Source organism: Acanthopagrus latus, chromosome 11 (genome assembly GCF_904848185.1).
Source record: "Acanthopagrus latus isolate v.2019 chromosome 11, fAcaLat1.1, whole genome shotgun sequence".
Classification (NCBI taxonomy): Eukaryota; Metazoa; Chordata; class Actinopteri; order Spariformes; family Sparidae; genus Acanthopagrus; species Acanthopagrus latus.
This window is the reverse complement of record NC_051049.1, coordinates 14,067,519-14,085,685: the sequence shown is the minus strand read 5'-3', so window position 1 is coordinate 14,085,685 and position 18,167 is coordinate 14,067,519. Positions and strand designations below refer to the sequence as shown.

Sequence of the window (18,167 nt, the reverse complement as noted above, 5' to 3'; positions counted from 1 at the left end):
TATTATTATTATTATTATTATTATTATTATTATTATTAATAATAATAATAATAATAATAATAATAATAATAATAATAATAATAATAATAATAATAATAATAAACTGTTAGTTCATTTATTTGATTTACGGTGTTTTATACAGTGTTTTTTTCCTCCTGTTTTTCCAATCGATAACCGGACATTCCGCCAGAGGCGCCAGAGTAGACGTTGGACTATTTTTCCCAGCAGCCTTTGCGCCAATCTCTATAAAGTCAAGCTGCACCCGTTGCCTGTCCTCATTCTTCCTCCACAGCAGCAGGTAAAAGATAACTTTTCATCAGTGTTTTTTCTTTTTGAACCCGTAATATATTTGAAGCGTTTAACAGTGAAAACAAAGGAGGTAAATATGCATTCTGTATATTTACTCCTCTAAACCGTCGCTGCTTCAAGGTAAACGGTTGGTTCAGTAACATTGCGAACGTGCAGGCCTCTAACGTTACCACGTGCCTCAGTGCGCATGCTGAGATGCTAATTAGCCATCCAGCTAATCTCACTTTTATTCTCTTGGTTTAGGCGAATGATTAATCGTCGTCCCATGACTATATGATGATATATATGTTGGTAGGGACATCTGAATAATAGTGAAGAAACGCCAACTATTCTGACAGTATGGGACGACTGCTTGATTTAAGCTTAATTTTAGCTTCAAGATGGCTGCACAGCTCCTGTGTAGGGTGTGTTTTACACCACGGGATTGTTTAAAATCCTAATCTACAAATTGCATAGTTTCAAAATTGATGTTAAAACTACCCTTTTTCTGATTTGTTTGCAGGGCTGTCGAGAGGATCTGAGTAAAATGGAGTTGGCTATTAGAAGGTAAGGAAATGTTAAATGCTATAGTTTATGAATATGCAACTAATGATGTTTAATTAAGAGTAGTGGACAGAAGTGATTTCTGAAAACTGCATTACTGAAGTTGAATAAAAGACATTTAACTTTAACCAATTACAAAAGTTGGATCATTGATATGAGCTCTGTAACTCAAATGCATTTCCCCCATTCAGGTCCACATGTTTTGAACATCTTCAAATACAATACTGGTAAGTTGACTGCCTTTTGAAGAAAGTAATCCAAATTATTCTAACTAGAAGCCAGTGATGATTTTAAAGATAAGAGTAGTGGACAGAAGTGATTTCTGAGCAATTTTACACTGAGGCTTCTCTAGTTGAGCTTCTCTTGTGCTTGACATGACTGGAATGAGACTGAAGTTGTAACATTTCCTCACAGGAAGCGGGAAAGTCAAGGGACATGATGCTAACGGTGGCACAGAAAGAGGTAAGGTTCAGGCTTACTTGAAAGGGCAGTAAGGATGGATTTATGCTTCTCCAAGGTGACCTGATGTGATGGGGCTTTTTACTGGTCTAATATTGCAACACTAGATGGATGTAGCATGTGCCATCAAACTGGATATTTGGTTAAATGTTACAATGGATACTACATTATCTAAAACGTGTTGTGCTGGAAGTTTTAATCAACCATGTGTTAAGTTTGTGCTACACAGAAAGCAGGAACTTAACATTTGAGGGTTAAACAGTAGCTATAGTAGCTTTTCCACGTGACACCTAGAGAAGCATCAGTCTGACTTTATCCTACATGCACACTGTGCTGCAGTGATGACATTTATTTGCTACTCTTGACTAGATGGATGACGATAAATTCAACCCACCAGTTGAATAATCTGAGGCACAGAACTTGATGCCTGCATGCCTTTTTATGTAGTCTCTTTTGATTGCTCATTCTGTGGTTTCCTACAGGATCTTGTGGGATGATTTGAACTGCCTGCTTTAGACAACATCCAAAGCAGGTAATGAACAAATTTACCTTACTTGGTGTTCCTCTGAAACAAACTGTCAATGATGATCATGTTTATAAAACATTGGGAATCTCTCTGATTAAGAGTGAAAGAGATCTTTTGAACTGATGCAGTGCAGATGCAGAAATGTCTACATGTATTTTTGAATATGGGGTTTTATTAATTTCTGGCAACTGACTTGCAGATGGTGCACATGTTCCTGGATCCAGTCTTCACATTCTTGTCTCAACTACAGGTGAGTGTTGCACTTTAGCATAAACACTGATTTTTAAACTGGTCTGATACAATGATGAGTGCATAGTTCAGCAGATTAAACCATGAAGATTATGCTTGTCTTTCGCTCCTAGCTGATGTGTCGGCCTCCATGACCAGTAAGGCCTCTTGATTTGAGAAGTTGTGTTAATCTCTCTTCCCATATTTCAGAATGAAGACCATTTGGCACTAAGGGACTGAGTGAAGGTGAGCTGAATAGCTGATGCACAACTATCTAAAATGGCATTTGATACAATGATGAGAGCATAGTTCAACAGATTAAACCGTGAAGATTATACTTGTCTTTCGCTCCTAGCTGATGTGTCAGCTTGCATGAAATGTGAGGCTTTATTTCTGAAGGGATGTTTAAATTCTCAATTTTTTTATTTTCAGTTGGAAGAATGTGGTGCTACAAAAGGACAATTGAAGGTGAGTTAAGATGTGCATGTGTAATCCTTTAATTGCATGATACAATGATGAGAGCATAGTTCAGCAGATTAAACCATGAAGATTATGCTTGTCTTTCGCTCCTAGCTGATGTGTCAACCATAATTGTGATAAAATCCTCAATTATTAAATGCCATAATGACAAACCTACTCTCTCTCGTCCTATCCAGATGTGTGAAACCTTGCTGTCGAACTCTTCACAGCCTTGTGGTAAGTATCATGTCATCAGTGTGGCATGTGCAGCTAATGGCACTCAGATGTGATGAATTTGAATCAGGTCGCTGATCCAGTTGAGGAAACTAGTCACTTATTCTGATCTGGATTGTATTAAGAAAAGAAATTATTTTTTTAGAATCATAATTCATATCCAAGTATTCTAATTTCACAGCTGAACCAGAATTGACTGTCCTGAGCACATGATGTCACACAAACATGGTGAGTACATAATTGTTGCCGCTTAAAGCAACTCACACCCAGATGACCAGTGGAGTTGGAGTCTTGAATTTGTCACTAAATCTATGCCATTGTCTAAGAACTGTTGCCTCTGGGTCTCAAGAGCTGCACATGAATTGGATGGATCCTGGTTTATAGTAAACCCTCTGATCCCTGTAGACTGGCCTGTGTGACAGACTGACTTGAAACCATGGAGTCGTTTGTACATTAGCTCTAGATGACGTGGTCAGTGTGTAGATCTTCATCCTAATGTTTGTGTTCCTATTAAATTTAGGCCCCCCTCGCATCAGGGGATTCGCTTCAGAGGCCGATGTGAATGGAGGAGTTGAGATCAACTGAGGTGAGAATGCAGATGCACTCATAGCTGCAAAATGGTTGCCATGGGTTCAGTGATGGCTTAACAAATGTCTGACCTGAACTTCAATGTAGATGATGTGTTACTGAGAACCCCAGTGAATTAATGTCAATCAACCAGTCACCAGCTTGTAATAAGGTTATTCTTTTTCCATTTCCAGGAACAACCAGGATCTAAAGCTGATCTTGGTAAGCATTTTAAATTGGTTTGACTTGACTGCACCATGTTCAGCATAATTTCTGTGGGTGCCAAATTCAAAGAATTGTCCACACTGCCTGTGATGAAAAGATTCTGCCAAATGATTTCTACTGATTATAACCCTTACCGTTCCATTATTTCTGAGGTCATGTGGTCAGTGAACATTATTTTCTGTTCCATGTTGCTGGTTGTCCTTTCATGAATCACTTTACCCCTTCAGGAACATCCCTGAAATCATTTGGTCCTGAGGAGCAAGCCTGTGAAACAGTTCTGCTTTCAAGTGAGTATGAACCTGCTGGCTTAAAGTGTAGTCTGTCTTAGATTATATTAAATATATAAATGGTAAACTTATTGAATTATAACTATGGGAATTTCACTGTAAACATTGAATTGGCAGTTAAAGGAAGAAGGGGGATTAAGACTAGAGGTAAGATCGGGCCTAAAAAATCCAGCCCGACCCGACCCAGGCCCGCAGGCATTAAAGCCCGACCCAGCCCGAGCCCGACCAATTAACTTGATTTGCAGGCCCGAGCCCGAAGCAAACCCGAAATTTCAAGATTACGTTCACGAAATGTCCGCAAAGCCGTGCGCAAAGCGTGCTCTTGCTCTGCACCTCCTGTTTAGTAGTAGTTTATATAGCAATTACCTTACAGCGCCGCCTTCTCTGTTTTATCCAAATTATTTATTTACAACAAGTATTCCTTAGTTTAGTATCCACACATCGTTTTAGTATACATTTTTATAAACATATATTTATTTTAAAAAAAGTCTGCGAGAGAGAAGCCTGAGCCCGACCCGAACGTAATGATTGACATTTTAGGCCCGACCCGAATTTCAGGCCGGGTCGGGCTTGGGCTCGGGCTAAAGATCTTACCTCTAATTAAGACACATAGTGCTGGAACCCAAGTGGAATAAAATTCCATTAGTTGTGGCGAAATGATTTTTAGTTTGTTCACAGCAGAACATGACATAAAATATTAAAAATGACAGGTCCCATATTAACAGATCAATGTTTCTGATTTTTCTCAGGTGCTGTTTTTGGATGACCAGAGATCCTGTGGACAATGAAACAACAACTTGGATGATTTAATGCTAAAATGAACAGTGTATGTGGAAAATAAAAGCAATTTGAAACTTGAAACAAGTCTTGTGTTACTCTGTCAAATCTTTGACATAAACGAAGTGAATAAACATTATGTTGGCCCGAACTGAAAAGAGGATGAGCTACCGTGCTCTGAATTTGAGGAACCTCACCGGAAATGACGCTATTGTCTTGTCTACCCATTTCCTGTACATTCGACGGCTGTCAATGGCCGCGTCCCGTCACTAGCCAGTGGTAGCTTTGTTTTTTACTCCTGAGTATTTCTCACGGGCGGCTGTAAGGTTGGACGCTTATTTAAACGTCATAGTGTTCCAGTTAACCTCTTCTACGAGCTAGTGGATGACGGAAAAAGTCATTGAATTAAGCTAATGGCGATGCCGTAAAAGACGGGCGGGGCTAAATGACCGCCAGGCGCTGTCTTGTGGACAAAACGAGCGCCCCGGTTCGCCTCCATGAGCAGAGGGGTGAGTGCCCCACACAGAGCAGGCCTCCAGCAGACTGCAAGCTTAAGATAAATGGGAGAACGTGAGATCGGGACGCCGTGTGCAGCCTCCTCTCGACCGCCTCGGACCATCCTCTTCTCCGATGTCTGCGCGGTGGTTACTGCCTGTGCTCTGGGCTCTGTCCGCAGAGGCCGACTTCTTCCAGTTCGACAGCATTTCTAATGTCTCCACTTACTATTTTAATTACATTTATTGCAACATATGGGAGGGGGACTGTCAGCCGAACCAGGACGATGCTACACAGCAAGGTAACGAGACTGAGCCGAGTGAAATAATGGGACTTTTGAATGAATGAATTTGTGCATGCGAACAAAATCTATAATTGTTAAATTTGCCACAATTTCTTGTGAGCGGTGTTCATGTCACTGTACTGTTCGTCTGGTTGTTGATGTGACAGTTCCTACCAGGGACCTGTGGGCAGGTTTTCCTCAGGACTACATCAGCCTGCTGCATCAGTGGTACTGTAGTCTGGGCCAGTGCTGTGAGTCCGGAGACTGCAGGATAACCAACAACATCACAGGTAGGTGGCTGTTTGCTTACATGACCCACTGCATGTACGAGCTCACAGATCATGTTTCTCACGGGGATTTTTCTTTTTAACTCGGTGTCTGTGTTTCTTGTTGGCTTTTTTATTGTAGTTACACATTTACAGCTCATGTGAAAGACACATAATACACCCTGCTTTATAAGCCTGACTTTAGACTCTGAAATGGCCCTGCATTCATTGGATAGGGCAGCAGATGAACTGCTTTCAGAGAAAATAAACATGCGTTCTGTTTTTTGTTTATGCTTGGCGGACCCTGCCACGTTTGTAGCATCAAACAGTGTCTATAGGATCTTATTTTCCTCTGAGAACAGCTTGTTTAAATAAAAATCACATATTTCAAAGTTTGTTTTAGAACTTCATGAAATTCTGAATATTAAAATTCTTCACCAATAATCTGCCAGACCGTTAACACTGGACCCAAGAAACATGGACTCACGTCGGAGCCTTGTACATCTTTCAACTTTTATATAGTTCCAGTTGCTCTAGCCACAAACAGCATAAAGAATACTGTTTATTATAAGGCTTGCAAGATTATGCAAATGACACCAGGTATATAGGAAAGGTAAATTTGTTACACATGTCCAACCTGAGATGTGAAAGGGCCCCACACTTTTAGTTTTCAAATGTATTTCCTGGTGGATCACATACTTTAAAGAGACACATTAATATATAATGTAAAACTAAGTATATGCTGAAACCTAAAAGTATTTTCTGTGCAGGTCTGTCGAAGGACCTCCAGACGAAGCTCCACGGACAGCACCTGGCTCAGTCCGTGGTTCTGAAAGCCATCCAGGGTTTCATCAACAACCCCGAGTCCAACAAACCCCTGACTCTCTCGTTCCACGGCTGGTCTGGCACCGGCAAGAACTTTGTGGCCCGGATCATCGCAGATAACCTGTATCGCGATGGGGTGAAGAGTGAGTGTGTCCGACTGTTCATCGCCCCGTTCCACTTCCCACATGCTAGACTGGTGGACACGTACAAGGTGAGCTGCGCAGAGCCCTCTTGGCACGGAGTTTGACGCTCCGTGCCAGGATCACTCAGGACACGTTCTCGGAGGCCCGCTTGCTTTAGTCAGATGTTTAATCTGTGTTTTGTAATTCGGCGCATGATAACGATTATTTGTTCAAATCAAACAGTACTAACATACTTGGCTTTTTGGAACACTGTGTTTGTCCAGCTTGGACCAGCTCACCTGGTCCCCTCTAAACACAGTTTCGTAGTCACTGCGTCACATTACAAACTAATATTGACACAGTATTAATACACACACTGATTTAACAGGGTATAGTACACATGATAACCTTTAAACTCTTACTATCAAAATGTTCAGAATCTGTTAATGTTGGCATTTCTTCTACCTGTCTCGGTGAGGTCTCCCCTAAATGAGATTACAAGGTTGAATGGTGGCAATAAAAATAGATTTTAAAAATGTTCAATTACATTTCCTTTTCCCTCATGATTAAAGCCCAGTGAACATTTCTCTTGTAAGTGGCTTAACTGTTTACACACGGTATAAGGAAAGGAACATTTTGAAAATCTAGTTGGCAATAAAGTGATTCTGATTTAAAAAAGAGCAAATGCCACATAAGGGCTGCTTCCTGAATGCGGCTATCAAAGAACAGCGGCTCTTTGAATCCAAGGGCATTCCATGAAACCAAAAAACAGAGGTTAGACTTGTACTGTGCTCGGTTATCAGTAAATCGGAAACCAAAAATCACAAAGGCAGGCTCCATTGCAAAAATCAAGAAGGCCTCAATAAGTGGGTTTCAAACCTGATCCAGATTCTGATCACCCTCTCTGTATCCAGGGCCAGCTGAGAGAGGCCATCCGGGACATGGTGTTGCGCTGCCCTCAGACCCTGTTCATCTTTGACGAGGCTGAGAAGCTTCACCCGGGCCTCATCGATGCCATCAAACCCTACATGGACCACTATGACAACGTAGATGGCGTCAGCTACCGCAGAGCCATCTTCCTCTTCCTCAGGTTGGTTTATACATCAGGCACGTCCCGTCTGATGAAGCTGGGTCAGAAAACTCGCTACCACTCAGAATTTATTGCAACTCTGGCAGCTCATCTGTGATGAAGGATTGTCCTTCCCCTGTCTCCATTTGCTCTCTTCATGGATATATTATGTTTCCAATTACTCACGTCCGATGACAGATAATCTGCTCAGTCAAATATAGAAACACATTTTTCACCTTAATGTTATGCGATACGATGTAGGAGAGGCTTGCAGCCACTATGTTGCACTTAAATAATGATTAATAATCACTAATACTCCAAAAATCAGCACTACATTTAGTAGAAAAAGATTTGTGTCACAATAATTACAATAATCTATCCCTTGCTGAGTATGATGTTCTTTTGATTTTAAGGGTAACTCCAGAAATTTGACATCTTTAAAGTAAAATGTGCAAATGTGAAAAAGTAGCATCAAGTCTTTTGTGGCTCCAGAGGAAGCTGCATGGAATCTGATAAACTGCCACCAGTGATGTCACTCAGTAGCTAAATTGCATTGTGGGTAATGTATGTGCCAGGTTGTTAAAAGGAAGAAGAAGGGATGGAATATGTTTTAGCTTACAGATAGATTGATAGATACAGAGATTGCATGCAGCTTTCTCTGTGTAAATAATGTGTAAAAATGGTGGATTTACCCCGTAAGCATGAAATGTGTATTGTTGGTCAACCCTCATCTGTGATTATTTGTCTGAGTGCAATCTATTCTTTATACAGTTTGACTCCACTACTTTGATCTGACAGCCTTGATCAAACACATGCACCAGCCAAACCTGAAGTAATCAAATCTCCACCAATGCAGAGAATTTATGTAATATTCTTGTTGCGTCTGCAGTAATATAGGCGGAGCAACAATCAATGATGTAGCGTTGGACTTCTGGCACTCCGGTCAAAATCGAGAGGACATCGGTATGGAAGACCTGGAGCACCGGCTACGTGCTGAAACTATGGAGTCTCAAGGTGAGCTGCTCTCGCGTGTCTTTTGCAGTGTAACATGAGACATCTAGCGGTGAAACTTTAATTGTGAAAATTCCTGAACATTTTTTCCATATGGCTCTCCTTCCCAGGTGGATTTGCTCAGAGTGAGCTGATGTCCGGCCACTTGATCGACTTCTTTGTGCCATTCCTGCCTCTGGAGTACCGCCACGTTAAGCTCTGTGCGCGGGACGCCTATGCAGCGCGGGGTTTGGAGACGGATGAAGCTACGCTGGATGAGGTGGCCAAGGCGATGCTATATGTCCCCAAAGAGGAGAGACTGTTCTCTGCCCAGGGGTGCAAGTCCATACCCCAGCGGATCAACTTCTTTCTCCCCTAGAAGGAGACACACACACGGACAGAGACCTGGAGGAGGTGTAAGATCGCTTTACCAGCCCATCTGCATACAGAGCCACAGAGGGGATGTGTCTACTCTGCTCTGCTCTATGTACTCCCCACACCCGGTCCCCAAAGATACAACATGTGTCTGTCCAGGTCCCTCAGAGAAGGTCAGGCTGCGGGGCAGATCCAGAGGGGAAAGAAGCACGACCCACCCTGCAGATGTGGGACGTGCTAGACGGTCATCGTGTGCAGCATCGCTGCTCTACCTCACCTGCCCGCTTTGAATCAAGACTGCGAGTTGAAGAAAACGGTGTTCGTGGTTGTGCAGTGTGTGTCACAGAGGAATACATTTTTATCCAACTATTTATGTCTGTTCATCTTTGCCAAATTCTGAGTTGCACTTTTTTACGTTGAGATAATGTCATACTTCATGTGTTAGTATTTTGCATGTCAGGCATTGTGCTCGTATCGACATTATTTATTTATTTGGAGAGAGCAGTGGAGTTGTTTGAATGCACACTGGTGCTGCTGTAAGCCAGTAGAACATATTGGCCAGCACTGTTGTGTGAACAGTATGGAGGTTGTAACAGCTAACGTACATGGTGCTGTGATGCAAATGTTACTTGAAATCTTTCCCTGGAAATGTTTTCAGAAGCAATGAATCTGTTTGAAAGTTAGATTTTATGTGTTTAATACATTTGATGACTATTAATAATGTATTTTTTATCGTCTGTAATTTGATTGATTCATAGAAACGTGTTAAATGTCTGGATATCATCTTTACTTAATATATTGCTGTTAATTTGGGGCATAGTTCACAAATCTATGTTGACGCATTGGTTTATCTCCACAATTCATGCATTCCCTTTCACATACTCTCACACCGGTCTGAGTCGGTCTGCTTAAGTGACTCTATAGCTCAGAGTCACATCACAAGAAGAACATATGAAGAGATGTCAGAAATGGTTTTGAGAAAATAAACACCCACAGTAAACCAACAGGAGTTGTTTTTATTCAATGTATTTGAGGGGGGTTCGGTCTCAGCTTCGCACGACACCCACCATCTTTCTCTTTCTTTAAAGGGACCCTGTGGAACAATTCGTAGCAATTTACATCTGTCAACATTTTTATTGTGAATGATTTAAGTTTAATGCTGCCAGAGTGTGGATTTCAGTCCCATGGATGTCCTTTATGTGCGCTCTCGTCTGCTTCATTAACACAGAGCGACAGCAGTTAATGTTAGTTTAGGATTGACTGGCTTTCAGGCTTGGTAAGAATAACAAAGAAAAAGTCCCTGGTTTCAACTACTCAAATGTGAACAATTGCTGTTTTGTGTTTCCATGTGTATAAATGGAATACCCTTATATTTCAACGTTTAACATTCATGTTGTTGTAGGCGTTCTACAGTATTTCTCAAGAAAATAATAGTCAGAGATGCTGTTTATGAAAATAACTGGTAGTCCATCAAAGATTAATTTAGCTATTTGTTACTTCAGTTGCATATTTAAGAAGAACGATGCAATATCAGACACTAGAGGGCTGTTTTCATAGTTTTTTTCTGTTCTCACTTTAAATCTGAGTATAACATCTTAAATGCATGAGCTTTTTTGTGGCATCCCAATTGGTTTTTAAGTTATTCTGTCACCTAAAGATTTGGGTTCTGAGATTTGAGATTTCCAAATCACATACATTAATTTTTTTCAGTGACATTAGAGGCATTTTATAGCAGTTACACTTTTGGTTTACACATTCAAAGAAAGATGGCATACGTGTGTTTTCAACCCTTTTAATAAAATAGTTGTTTTTATGAAAGAAGACTGCTTGTAATTAGAAACGGAGTATTTTTTTTTTTAATTTCAAACCATTTCACGAGAGAATCCTCGATGATGAACACACATTTTAATCTATTACATTTATTTTGCTTTCACAAACATTTAAAAGAAAACGGATATTATTGATTTATCCATGTTACAGTGATTTCCTCCCCTTGTGATTCCCCCACGGCGCATCAGCCTTCCTTGGGCGTGTATCAAGCAAACGCGTGGTCTGCTCCCATTGGCTGCAGCGATTATTCTTTCGGATTTCCTCTCCTCCGATTGGCCGAGAGCGGTAACGCTTCCTCATTCAGAGTCGCGGCCGCCGTCCAATCAGATTCAGACATCTGTTCCGAGCCGAGAGGAGAGAAGGAGAGAAGCGGCAGCGTTTTTCCACTGTAACCTGTGTGAGAGGACTGGACTGACAAACGGCAGCTCCTGCACGGTGTACAGACATTACTAACAGTAATTTATCGTCGCAGTTGGTTCGCTTTGGGTTCGGCAGCGTGCTCCAGCTCGTCACCATGACAGCCCTGTCGCTGCTGCTGCTGGCCGTGTCGGCCGCATCTGTCCTGGCCGAGTCCTCTGTGTATTTTCGAGAGCAGTTCGAAGACGCGGGTGAGGTCCTTCACACAGAACTGCTCCTTCATTATGTAACCGTGTGGTCGTGATTTTGTTGAAACTGTGAATCTGTCGCATAGTGCAGCACTGGATCGGTGTTTGTATGGTTAAACCGGTTGCTATCTGTTAATTCTGCCTCCGTGTATGTGATCCATTGTTTGCCTAATGCTTCATTTTGAGATGCATTTATTCTACATGGGCACTGTTCATCCTTTGACCCCTCTCTCTCCTCCCTTCCTCTCCGTCCTCTCCGTTTCACCCCCAGCTATCATCCAACATCTGCCTTCCCACCCTCCCCCTACTGCTCATCCCCTCCTCCGGTCATTCACTGTTAACCCTCTTTACCTTTATCTGTCCTGTTCCTTCACCCTCGCACTTCCATCCTCACATTAAACACCATGCAGCCTGCCCCCTGCAGCGTAACCCACTCCCAGTGCACCTGCACTGATGCATCATCAGTGTGGTGGATCAGGGGCCTGTGAGTGACTGCTGTGCGGCTGAACCTTTTCTTTCTTGTTTGTGCCAGATGCCTGGAAGAGTCGCTGGGTGGAATCCAAGCACAAGACCGACTACGGCAAGTTTGTCCTGACTGCAGGGAAGTTCTACGGAGATGCTGAGAAAGACAAAGGTGAGTGTAAAGGTATCCACCTGCCGTGGATCTGTGGTCAACACCCACATTGTTTTCTCACTGTGTTGGGTGTTGAGCTGTGTCTCTTTACAATATGGGTGTATATCATCTGTTATCAGCTGGGTGTGTCGAGGAAGTTTAGAGAGAGACTTAAAGTGGTGCTTGCTTGGGATTTATTTAAGTTTCGGTTTTGTTCTTTAGGATTAAAAGGACCATTTGGCACAATGTTAGGGCGAGATCAACTCTTTAACAAAGGCTACAAGGTGTTTTTAAAACTATTTATTTATTTATTTATTTATTTATTATTTAACTGTTATTATACCAGGAATAATCCAGCTGAGATTCAGAATCTCTTTTACAATGGAGTCCTATAAAGTTTCACATAGAGGAACGAGCATTTACTTAAAAGAATCAACCTGAGGACTATTACACAACATAAACAAGCTGGAGACCATCAAGACCGTGAATGTACCAGGGTTCAGAAACAGGCCGTGCATTCTGGTCAAATAGTCCTTAATCCTATTGTTCCCTGTTTATCAAACAGTCATGTTTAAGGTGTCTGCGTAGCTCACACCAGGATAAAGGGGCAGCGACTGTCATTGGTAATCAAAAATCTACACATGCAACTCTCCATCCTTTGACCAGGAAATCAGAGCTGGAAGTGAATAACACTTTTCGAAGTTCAGATGACATGGAAGTACTGAGTCTATTAATTCTTGTGTTAATTTTGATTGAGAGATTTCATATAAATGACATTACTCTGAATGTAGGGCCTCTAGCAGGGATTTTCTTTAGTTTTTTTGTTCAGGGCAGATGAGTAATCAAGAAGACCGATGACCATTTCGGAACATATATAATGTGTAATACACATTAGTAGATAGAATAACTATTGTAATATAACATAACATATAACTATGTAATTTCTAAGTAAGTACTGTACTGAAGTAAATTCTGAGGTACTTGTACTTACCCCTTTCTACTCCTTTATACTTCCACCATGCTACATTTTAGGGGTAAATAAGCCACTGCATTTATGAAATAATATAATTACCAGTTGGATTTGAGATTCCAATTGTTCAGTGTTGATTGGCTTTTGCTGGTGAAGTGTAACCAATCGGATAGTGCTGTGGGCTTGACACTAAATATCAGATCCAATAAACTGTCCATCAGCTGTGCCAGTATCCCAGTGAAATCACTGTGGGTGTTGTCAGTGTCTCACACTTGTTCCATTATTCACTGTCTGTGGAGCAGCCTCTGCATGACATCATCACATCTGGCCATCTCTCAGCTGTACAACTTGGGACAACCTTCATACGTTGCAATGACATACCTTTCTTTTCACTACAGGTCTGCAGACCAGCCAGGACGCCCGCTTTTACGCCTTGTCGGCTCGCTTTGATGACTTCAGCAACCAAGGCCAGCCTCTAGTCATCCAGTTCACGGTGAAACACGAGCAGAACATCGACTGTGGTGGAGGATACATCAAACTGTTCCCCTCTGGCCTCAACCAGGAGGAGATGCATGGAGACTCCGTCTACAATATCATGTTTGGTGAGTGTGGATGGTTTAAGACTCTGTTTCTTATGTTTATTCTTCAGTGATAATAGCACATGTCATCTTCTTCTCATTATGTTTCCACACAGTTTGACAGGTCTTAATTATGGCGTATACACCAGTGACTCACTTTTATAAAAACAATGTACGCATTTTGTCTGGCAAAGTGTATTGTATTATCATTATTGTTTTTCAATTGTAGGATTTAGATTAGATTCCACATTTTTACTTATTTATCTGTTTGTTTGCCTGTTCAGGTCCTGATATTTGTGGCCCTGGCACAAAGAAGGTTCATGTCATCTTTAACTACAAAGGCAAGAACCACCTGATTAACAAGGACATCAGATGCAAGGTGAGACGTGTTTACTTCGGAAACAGCATATGTTTTTCTAATTGTGAGCTATTTATAATTCCTGGTGCAACAAAAAACTGGTCTAAAGTTTGTTACGATTCACTAACACTGAAAGTGTTTTGCATCATAAAACCATTATATGTAAATCCTCCATGAATAAAACAAAGTCAGAGAACAGCTGCGAACTTGTCTTTTACACCTTGCAGGATGATGAGTACACCCACTTGTACACGCTGATCGTCAACCCAGACAACACCTACGAGGTCAAGATCGACAATAAGAAGGTCGAGTCCGGCAATCTGGAGGATGACTGGGACTTCCTGCCTCCCAAAAAGATTAAAGACCCTGAAGCCAAAAAGCCAGAGGACTGGGATGACAGAGAGAAGATTCCCGACCCCGATGATAAGAAACCAGAGGTCAGTCGGGCAGCTGGAGACACCCTGGAATTCTGTATTTTTCTTCATCCATTTGTGCCCCATTATCTTAGTTCTACTCATTTATTCATCTCTGGCTGTATATTTTGTAGGACTGGGACAAACCTGAGAATATCCCAGATCCTGATGCCAAGAAGCCTGATGACTGGGACGAAGAGATGGACGGAGAGTGGGAGCCACCTATGGTCACTAACCCTGACTACAAGGTAAACTGTGAATGATAATGGCAATTAATATACAGTAATCAGTCAATAGGTAGTCCGACTCTCCGGATGAGTGTTGGTATAAGTCTGCCATTAGCTGCCTGTGTGTTTTTCAAAATCCTCATTATTGTAGAAAACCGTAACAACCTCTGAGCATGTAGGTACAATGCTTGAAGATGCTACACACTGCAAGGGTTAACTACCCTCACCCCAACCTGGTTGCTAATGGTACAAACATAAATAAGATAGCAGTTGTTACCATTTCTTTTTATTTTGTGGGGATTTAGGCATTTCAGTTCAAGGACTTGCCTGCCCACATGCAAATGTTCCAACAAACCAAGTTCCCTCCTACATTATTTAGCACGGGCACTGACGCTGTAATTTGGGCCTTTCAATACCCAAGTCGATTGTCATTGGTTTAAATAAATACAAACAAAAGTGTTTGGGTTTTTTTGCCTATTGCAGTATGACAATGGGGCAGCCAGATGTTTCTCCAGAACTGACACACTTTGTGGATCTGGAAATGCGAGATAATTTTCTGCTCCCTATTTTGCAATTTAATAAATAATGAATAATAATGCAAAAAACGTACGCCCCCGAAGAATTTCCACAAGGGAAGGTTGTCATCGCAAAATGCAAAGATGGAGCATGTTTTTTTGTTAATATTCACATTCCTATTTCTGAAGGACTTTGACACATTCCTCTAACACTTACCACACTCTGGCTCTCTGTCTGTTTGCTGTCAACAGGGTGAGTGGAAGCCCAGTGAGATCAGCAATCCTGCCTACAAAGGCAAGTGGATCCACCCAGAGATTGACAACCCAGAGTACACAGCTGACTCTGAGATCTATAAATACGACAGCATCGGCGTGATTGGACTTGACTTGTGGCAGGTAAGAAGACACGGAAGCTGACTGATTAATGCAAGCTGAAAAACTGGTGTTTGACTCTCATTCCAACTATATCCATCCAGGAATAGGAACATTTTTACATACAGTGTGTTCGTGCTTACTTCGGTTAGAGTCACTGTGTTTGAGAAACATTGGGTGAAAAATTGTTTGTTCTCAATTTTCAGTGAAGATAAATCAAGTTGTTGTGGAGATAGAGGGCACATGTTTGAATAACAGTGTGGCTTTTCTTTTATTGTATCGGTTTGCAAGTACCTCATAACTTTAACTCTTTTTCTTCGTTGCTGCAGGTCAAGTCTGGTACCATTTTCGATAACTTCCTGATCACTAATGACCCAAACCTGGCAGAGGAAGTGGGCAATGACACGTGGGGAAAAACTAAGGTCAGCCTAAACTTTCTTTTCAAAACTCAACATGCAAACAACATGTAAACATGCATCCTGCTTGTTAAATTAAGTATTTTGTGATGGATTTATAAGGAATCCTATTTTTATTGTTGTTGTTTTTTAAATTTGCTTTCTTTATGTGCATCCTCTCCAGGACGCAGAGAAGAAGATGAAGGAAAGCCAAGAGGAGGATGAGAGAAAGAAGCGTGAGGAAGAGGACAGCAAGAGGAGAGACGAGGCCAAGGAGGAAGAGGAGGAGGAAGAGGAGAAGGATGAGGAGGAAGAGGAGGAGGAGGAGGAAGACGAAGAGGAAGAGGGGGAAGAGCAGCAGGAGGAGGAAGAAGAGGAGGATGAAGGCTCAGACTCTAAACTCAAGGATGAGTTATAAACTCCATGCAGGAACTGCTGAGAAAGCAAGCAGACTGTCAATGAGCCATTGGAAGGAGGCCGGAGATGATCGACCCTCATGACTGACACCCAGGGGCTGGGGTGGGGTGGGATGGGGTTTTTCATTTCTTTGTTTGTTTACAACACAGAGAAGTAGGTGGGAAAAAAAGGGCAATTATTGTTTTGTTTCCCGTTTCCATGTGCATTATTATTATTATTATTATTATTATTATTATTATTATTATTATTATTATTATTATTATTATAAAAACGAAGATGTCATAATGAATGTCTAGACAGGAAAATAATTAAATCGCTTTCCACTTTATACCCAAGAGAAATATAGAAATCGTCATTTTGTGTTCAGCGAAAATTCTGGGTTTTTATGAAGTATAATGTTGTGGTGACATGAAAAGAAGTTATATTTGGTTTGTGGATGATACCATGAAATTTTTTTTGTTTACATCATGTGTGTCTTCTTAGTCAGTCGCGTTTGTTTTTTGTTTGTTTCTTTTTAAAGTCAGTTTTGTCACTCATGCTCCCCTTTTTGTTTTTAAAGCTACATCAATCTTAAAAAGATTCCACAGGGTTGGACATCGTTACGCAGGTTAGCTTGCCTGCTCTTATTTAAACCTCTCTGATTCAAACAAAAGGATAATAGCTTGAGGATAGGAGTGCATCAGGACTGACATCATATATTTGACAACCTGTTGGATGGTAATATGGGGTGCTTTAAGAGGAAATCCTTTGCATAGTTTTGTACTGTATAGTTAACACTTTTTTCACTTCAATGCAAATACTGTAGTCTTATGTGTCTAAATAAACTGTGCTCAAACTCAGATGTACATTAGGAGCACTCCAGTAGCAGGAAAGCTTCCACAGTTTAGTTCGCGTTCACATTAGGTTTACTTGTAGTCGGTGTGTACACAACCAGTCTCCTCATTACTAATGCTAATATATCTGCACTGCTGTAACCCAACACACTGTCCCAAAAAAACAGTCTGAAAGATGATCCTTTTGTAAAAGACACATTTTGTACTAATGGTAGTAATTGAAGTGGAAAGATTTTCATGTTGCTGTGTAAAAAAACAAACAAATCAAAGGCAGGTGTTCTGTCCAATAAAAACAACCAGGACAAAAGGAGTGGAAATCTTTGTTTTGTCATACTTATAGTGACTTTTCATTTGGAATGGCTGGATTTTACATGGATAGCAGGGTATGTGGTGCATATTTATTTGTGTTTTTACTGCCATTATTTGTTTTTTTTCTCCACAGCAGAAGTGGAATTTAACGTTTACAACCATTATGTGTAATTATAATTCATGCTACTTTAAATCCTTACTATACCTTTCATTCTACTGTCTGAGAAAACTATAGATCAAACAACCAAGTAATGTGTAAAGTGGTTACAATAAGCTCCACTTTATGGTTATAATACTTCTACTTACACATGATTTTGAATGCAGGACATTGACATGACATTGTCTTCAGGCACCATTGGTCTTATTGATGACGCTGAGTTCGTATCCTCAGTTTTTTTTTCTTCTTGTACTTCAAGGATTTTAGCAACCTGGGGTATTTACTTCCTACAGCTGAAAACTTACACATGGTAAGTCTTTTGTTTTATAGACTCAGTCCACCATGTTTAAAATCACTGACAGGTTTTAGGCTAATAGAAAGATATAAACAGTGTCATATCGAGTACCCAAAAGGAGGCAGATATTGAACTCTTTTCTTGACTACATTAATGTGATAGATTTAGTGACTAGTTACTTTGCTGCATCAGAGCCAAAGTAGAGCATTTATATAATGGTTAGTTTTTACAACACAAAAAT

At 41.0% G+C, this 18,167-nt stretch overlaps 2 protein-coding genes and 8 non-coding genes across 13 annotated transcripts; all 10 read left to right on the top strand.

The window, feature by feature from the left end:
* The first annotated feature begins 214 nt into the window (after positions 1 to 214).
* Positions 215 to 10,043, top strand: tor3a (torsin family 3, member A). 4 transcript variants are annotated; one of them, XM_037114730.1, is made up of 19 exons: positions 215 to 298; positions 812 to 855; positions 1,044 to 1,079; positions 1,267 to 1,314; positions 1,794 to 1,843; positions 2,037 to 2,087; positions 2,276 to 2,311; positions 2,498 to 2,533; positions 2,722 to 2,761; positions 2,940 to 2,986; positions 3,279 to 3,344; positions 3,520 to 3,547; positions 3,778 to 3,837; positions 4,587 to 5,410; positions 5,560 to 5,682; positions 6,429 to 6,694; positions 7,520 to 7,695; positions 8,564 to 8,688; positions 8,796 to 10,043. In XM_037114730.1, the coding sequence occupies exons 14-19, from the start codon at positions 5,245 to 5,247 to the stop codon at positions 9,041 to 9,043; spliced, it is 1,104 nt and encodes a 367-aa protein (XP_036970625.1). In that variant the 5' UTR covers positions 215 to 298; positions 812 to 855; positions 1,044 to 1,079; positions 1,267 to 1,314; positions 1,794 to 1,843; positions 2,037 to 2,087; positions 2,276 to 2,311; positions 2,498 to 2,533; positions 2,722 to 2,761; positions 2,940 to 2,986; positions 3,279 to 3,344; positions 3,520 to 3,547; positions 3,778 to 3,837; positions 4,587 to 5,244; the 3' UTR covers positions 9,044 to 10,043. The 4 variants fall into 4 exon arrangements, with proteins under 4 accessions (XP_036970625.1, XP_036970622.1, XP_036970624.1 ...); XM_037114727.1 differs by having other exon boundaries at positions 5,551 to 5,682; XM_037114728.1 differs by lacking the exon at positions 215 to 298 and adding an exon at positions 513 to 713 and having other exon boundaries at positions 5,551 to 5,682.
* Positions 572 to 653, top strand: LOC119029360. The gene has a single exon (XR_005077966.1). It is a non-coding gene; the product is annotated as a small nucleolar RNA SNORD74 (small nucleolar RNA).
* On the top strand, positions 893 to 957 carry LOC119029366. The gene has a single exon (XR_005077972.1). It is a non-coding gene; the product is annotated as a small nucleolar RNA SNORD75 (small nucleolar RNA).
* On the top strand, positions 1,129 to 1,197 carry LOC119029365. The gene has a single exon (XR_005077971.1). It is a non-coding gene; the product is annotated as a small nucleolar RNA SNORD75 (small nucleolar RNA).
* LOC119029359 lies at positions 1,885 to 1,967 on the top strand. Its single transcript, XR_005077965.1, has one exon. It is a non-coding gene; the product is annotated as a small nucleolar RNA SNORD79 (small nucleolar RNA).
* Positions 2,131 to 2,211, top strand: LOC119029363. Its single transcript, XR_005077969.1, has one exon. It is a non-coding gene; the product is annotated as a small nucleolar RNA snR60/Z15/Z230/Z193/J17 (small nucleolar RNA).
* Positions 2,352 to 2,432, top strand: LOC119029361. The gene has a single exon (XR_005077967.1). It is a non-coding gene; the product is annotated as a small nucleolar RNA snR60/Z15/Z230/Z193/J17 (small nucleolar RNA).
* On the top strand, positions 2,570 to 2,650 carry LOC119029362. Its single transcript, XR_005077968.1, has one exon. It is a non-coding gene; the product is annotated as a small nucleolar RNA snR60/Z15/Z230/Z193/J17 (small nucleolar RNA).
* On the top strand, positions 3,632 to 3,705 carry LOC119029370. Its single transcript, XR_005077976.1, has one exon. It is a non-coding gene; the product is annotated as a small nucleolar RNA SNORD47 (small nucleolar RNA).
* Positions 10,044 to 11,193: 1,150 nt separating the features above from the next.
* calr (calreticulin) lies at positions 11,194 to 17,475 on the top strand. The gene is made up of 9 exons (XM_037114726.1): positions 11,194 to 11,477; positions 12,007 to 12,108; positions 13,456 to 13,659; positions 13,920 to 14,014; positions 14,221 to 14,430; positions 14,541 to 14,654; positions 15,401 to 15,544; positions 15,850 to 15,942; positions 16,100 to 17,475. Exons 1-9 carry the CDS (start codon positions 11,384 to 11,386, stop codon positions 16,331 to 16,333), a joined length of 1,290 nt encoding a protein of 429 aa, XP_036970621.1. The 5' UTR covers positions 11,194 to 11,383; the 3' UTR covers positions 16,334 to 17,475.
* Positions 17,476 to 18,167: the final 692 nt, after the last annotated feature.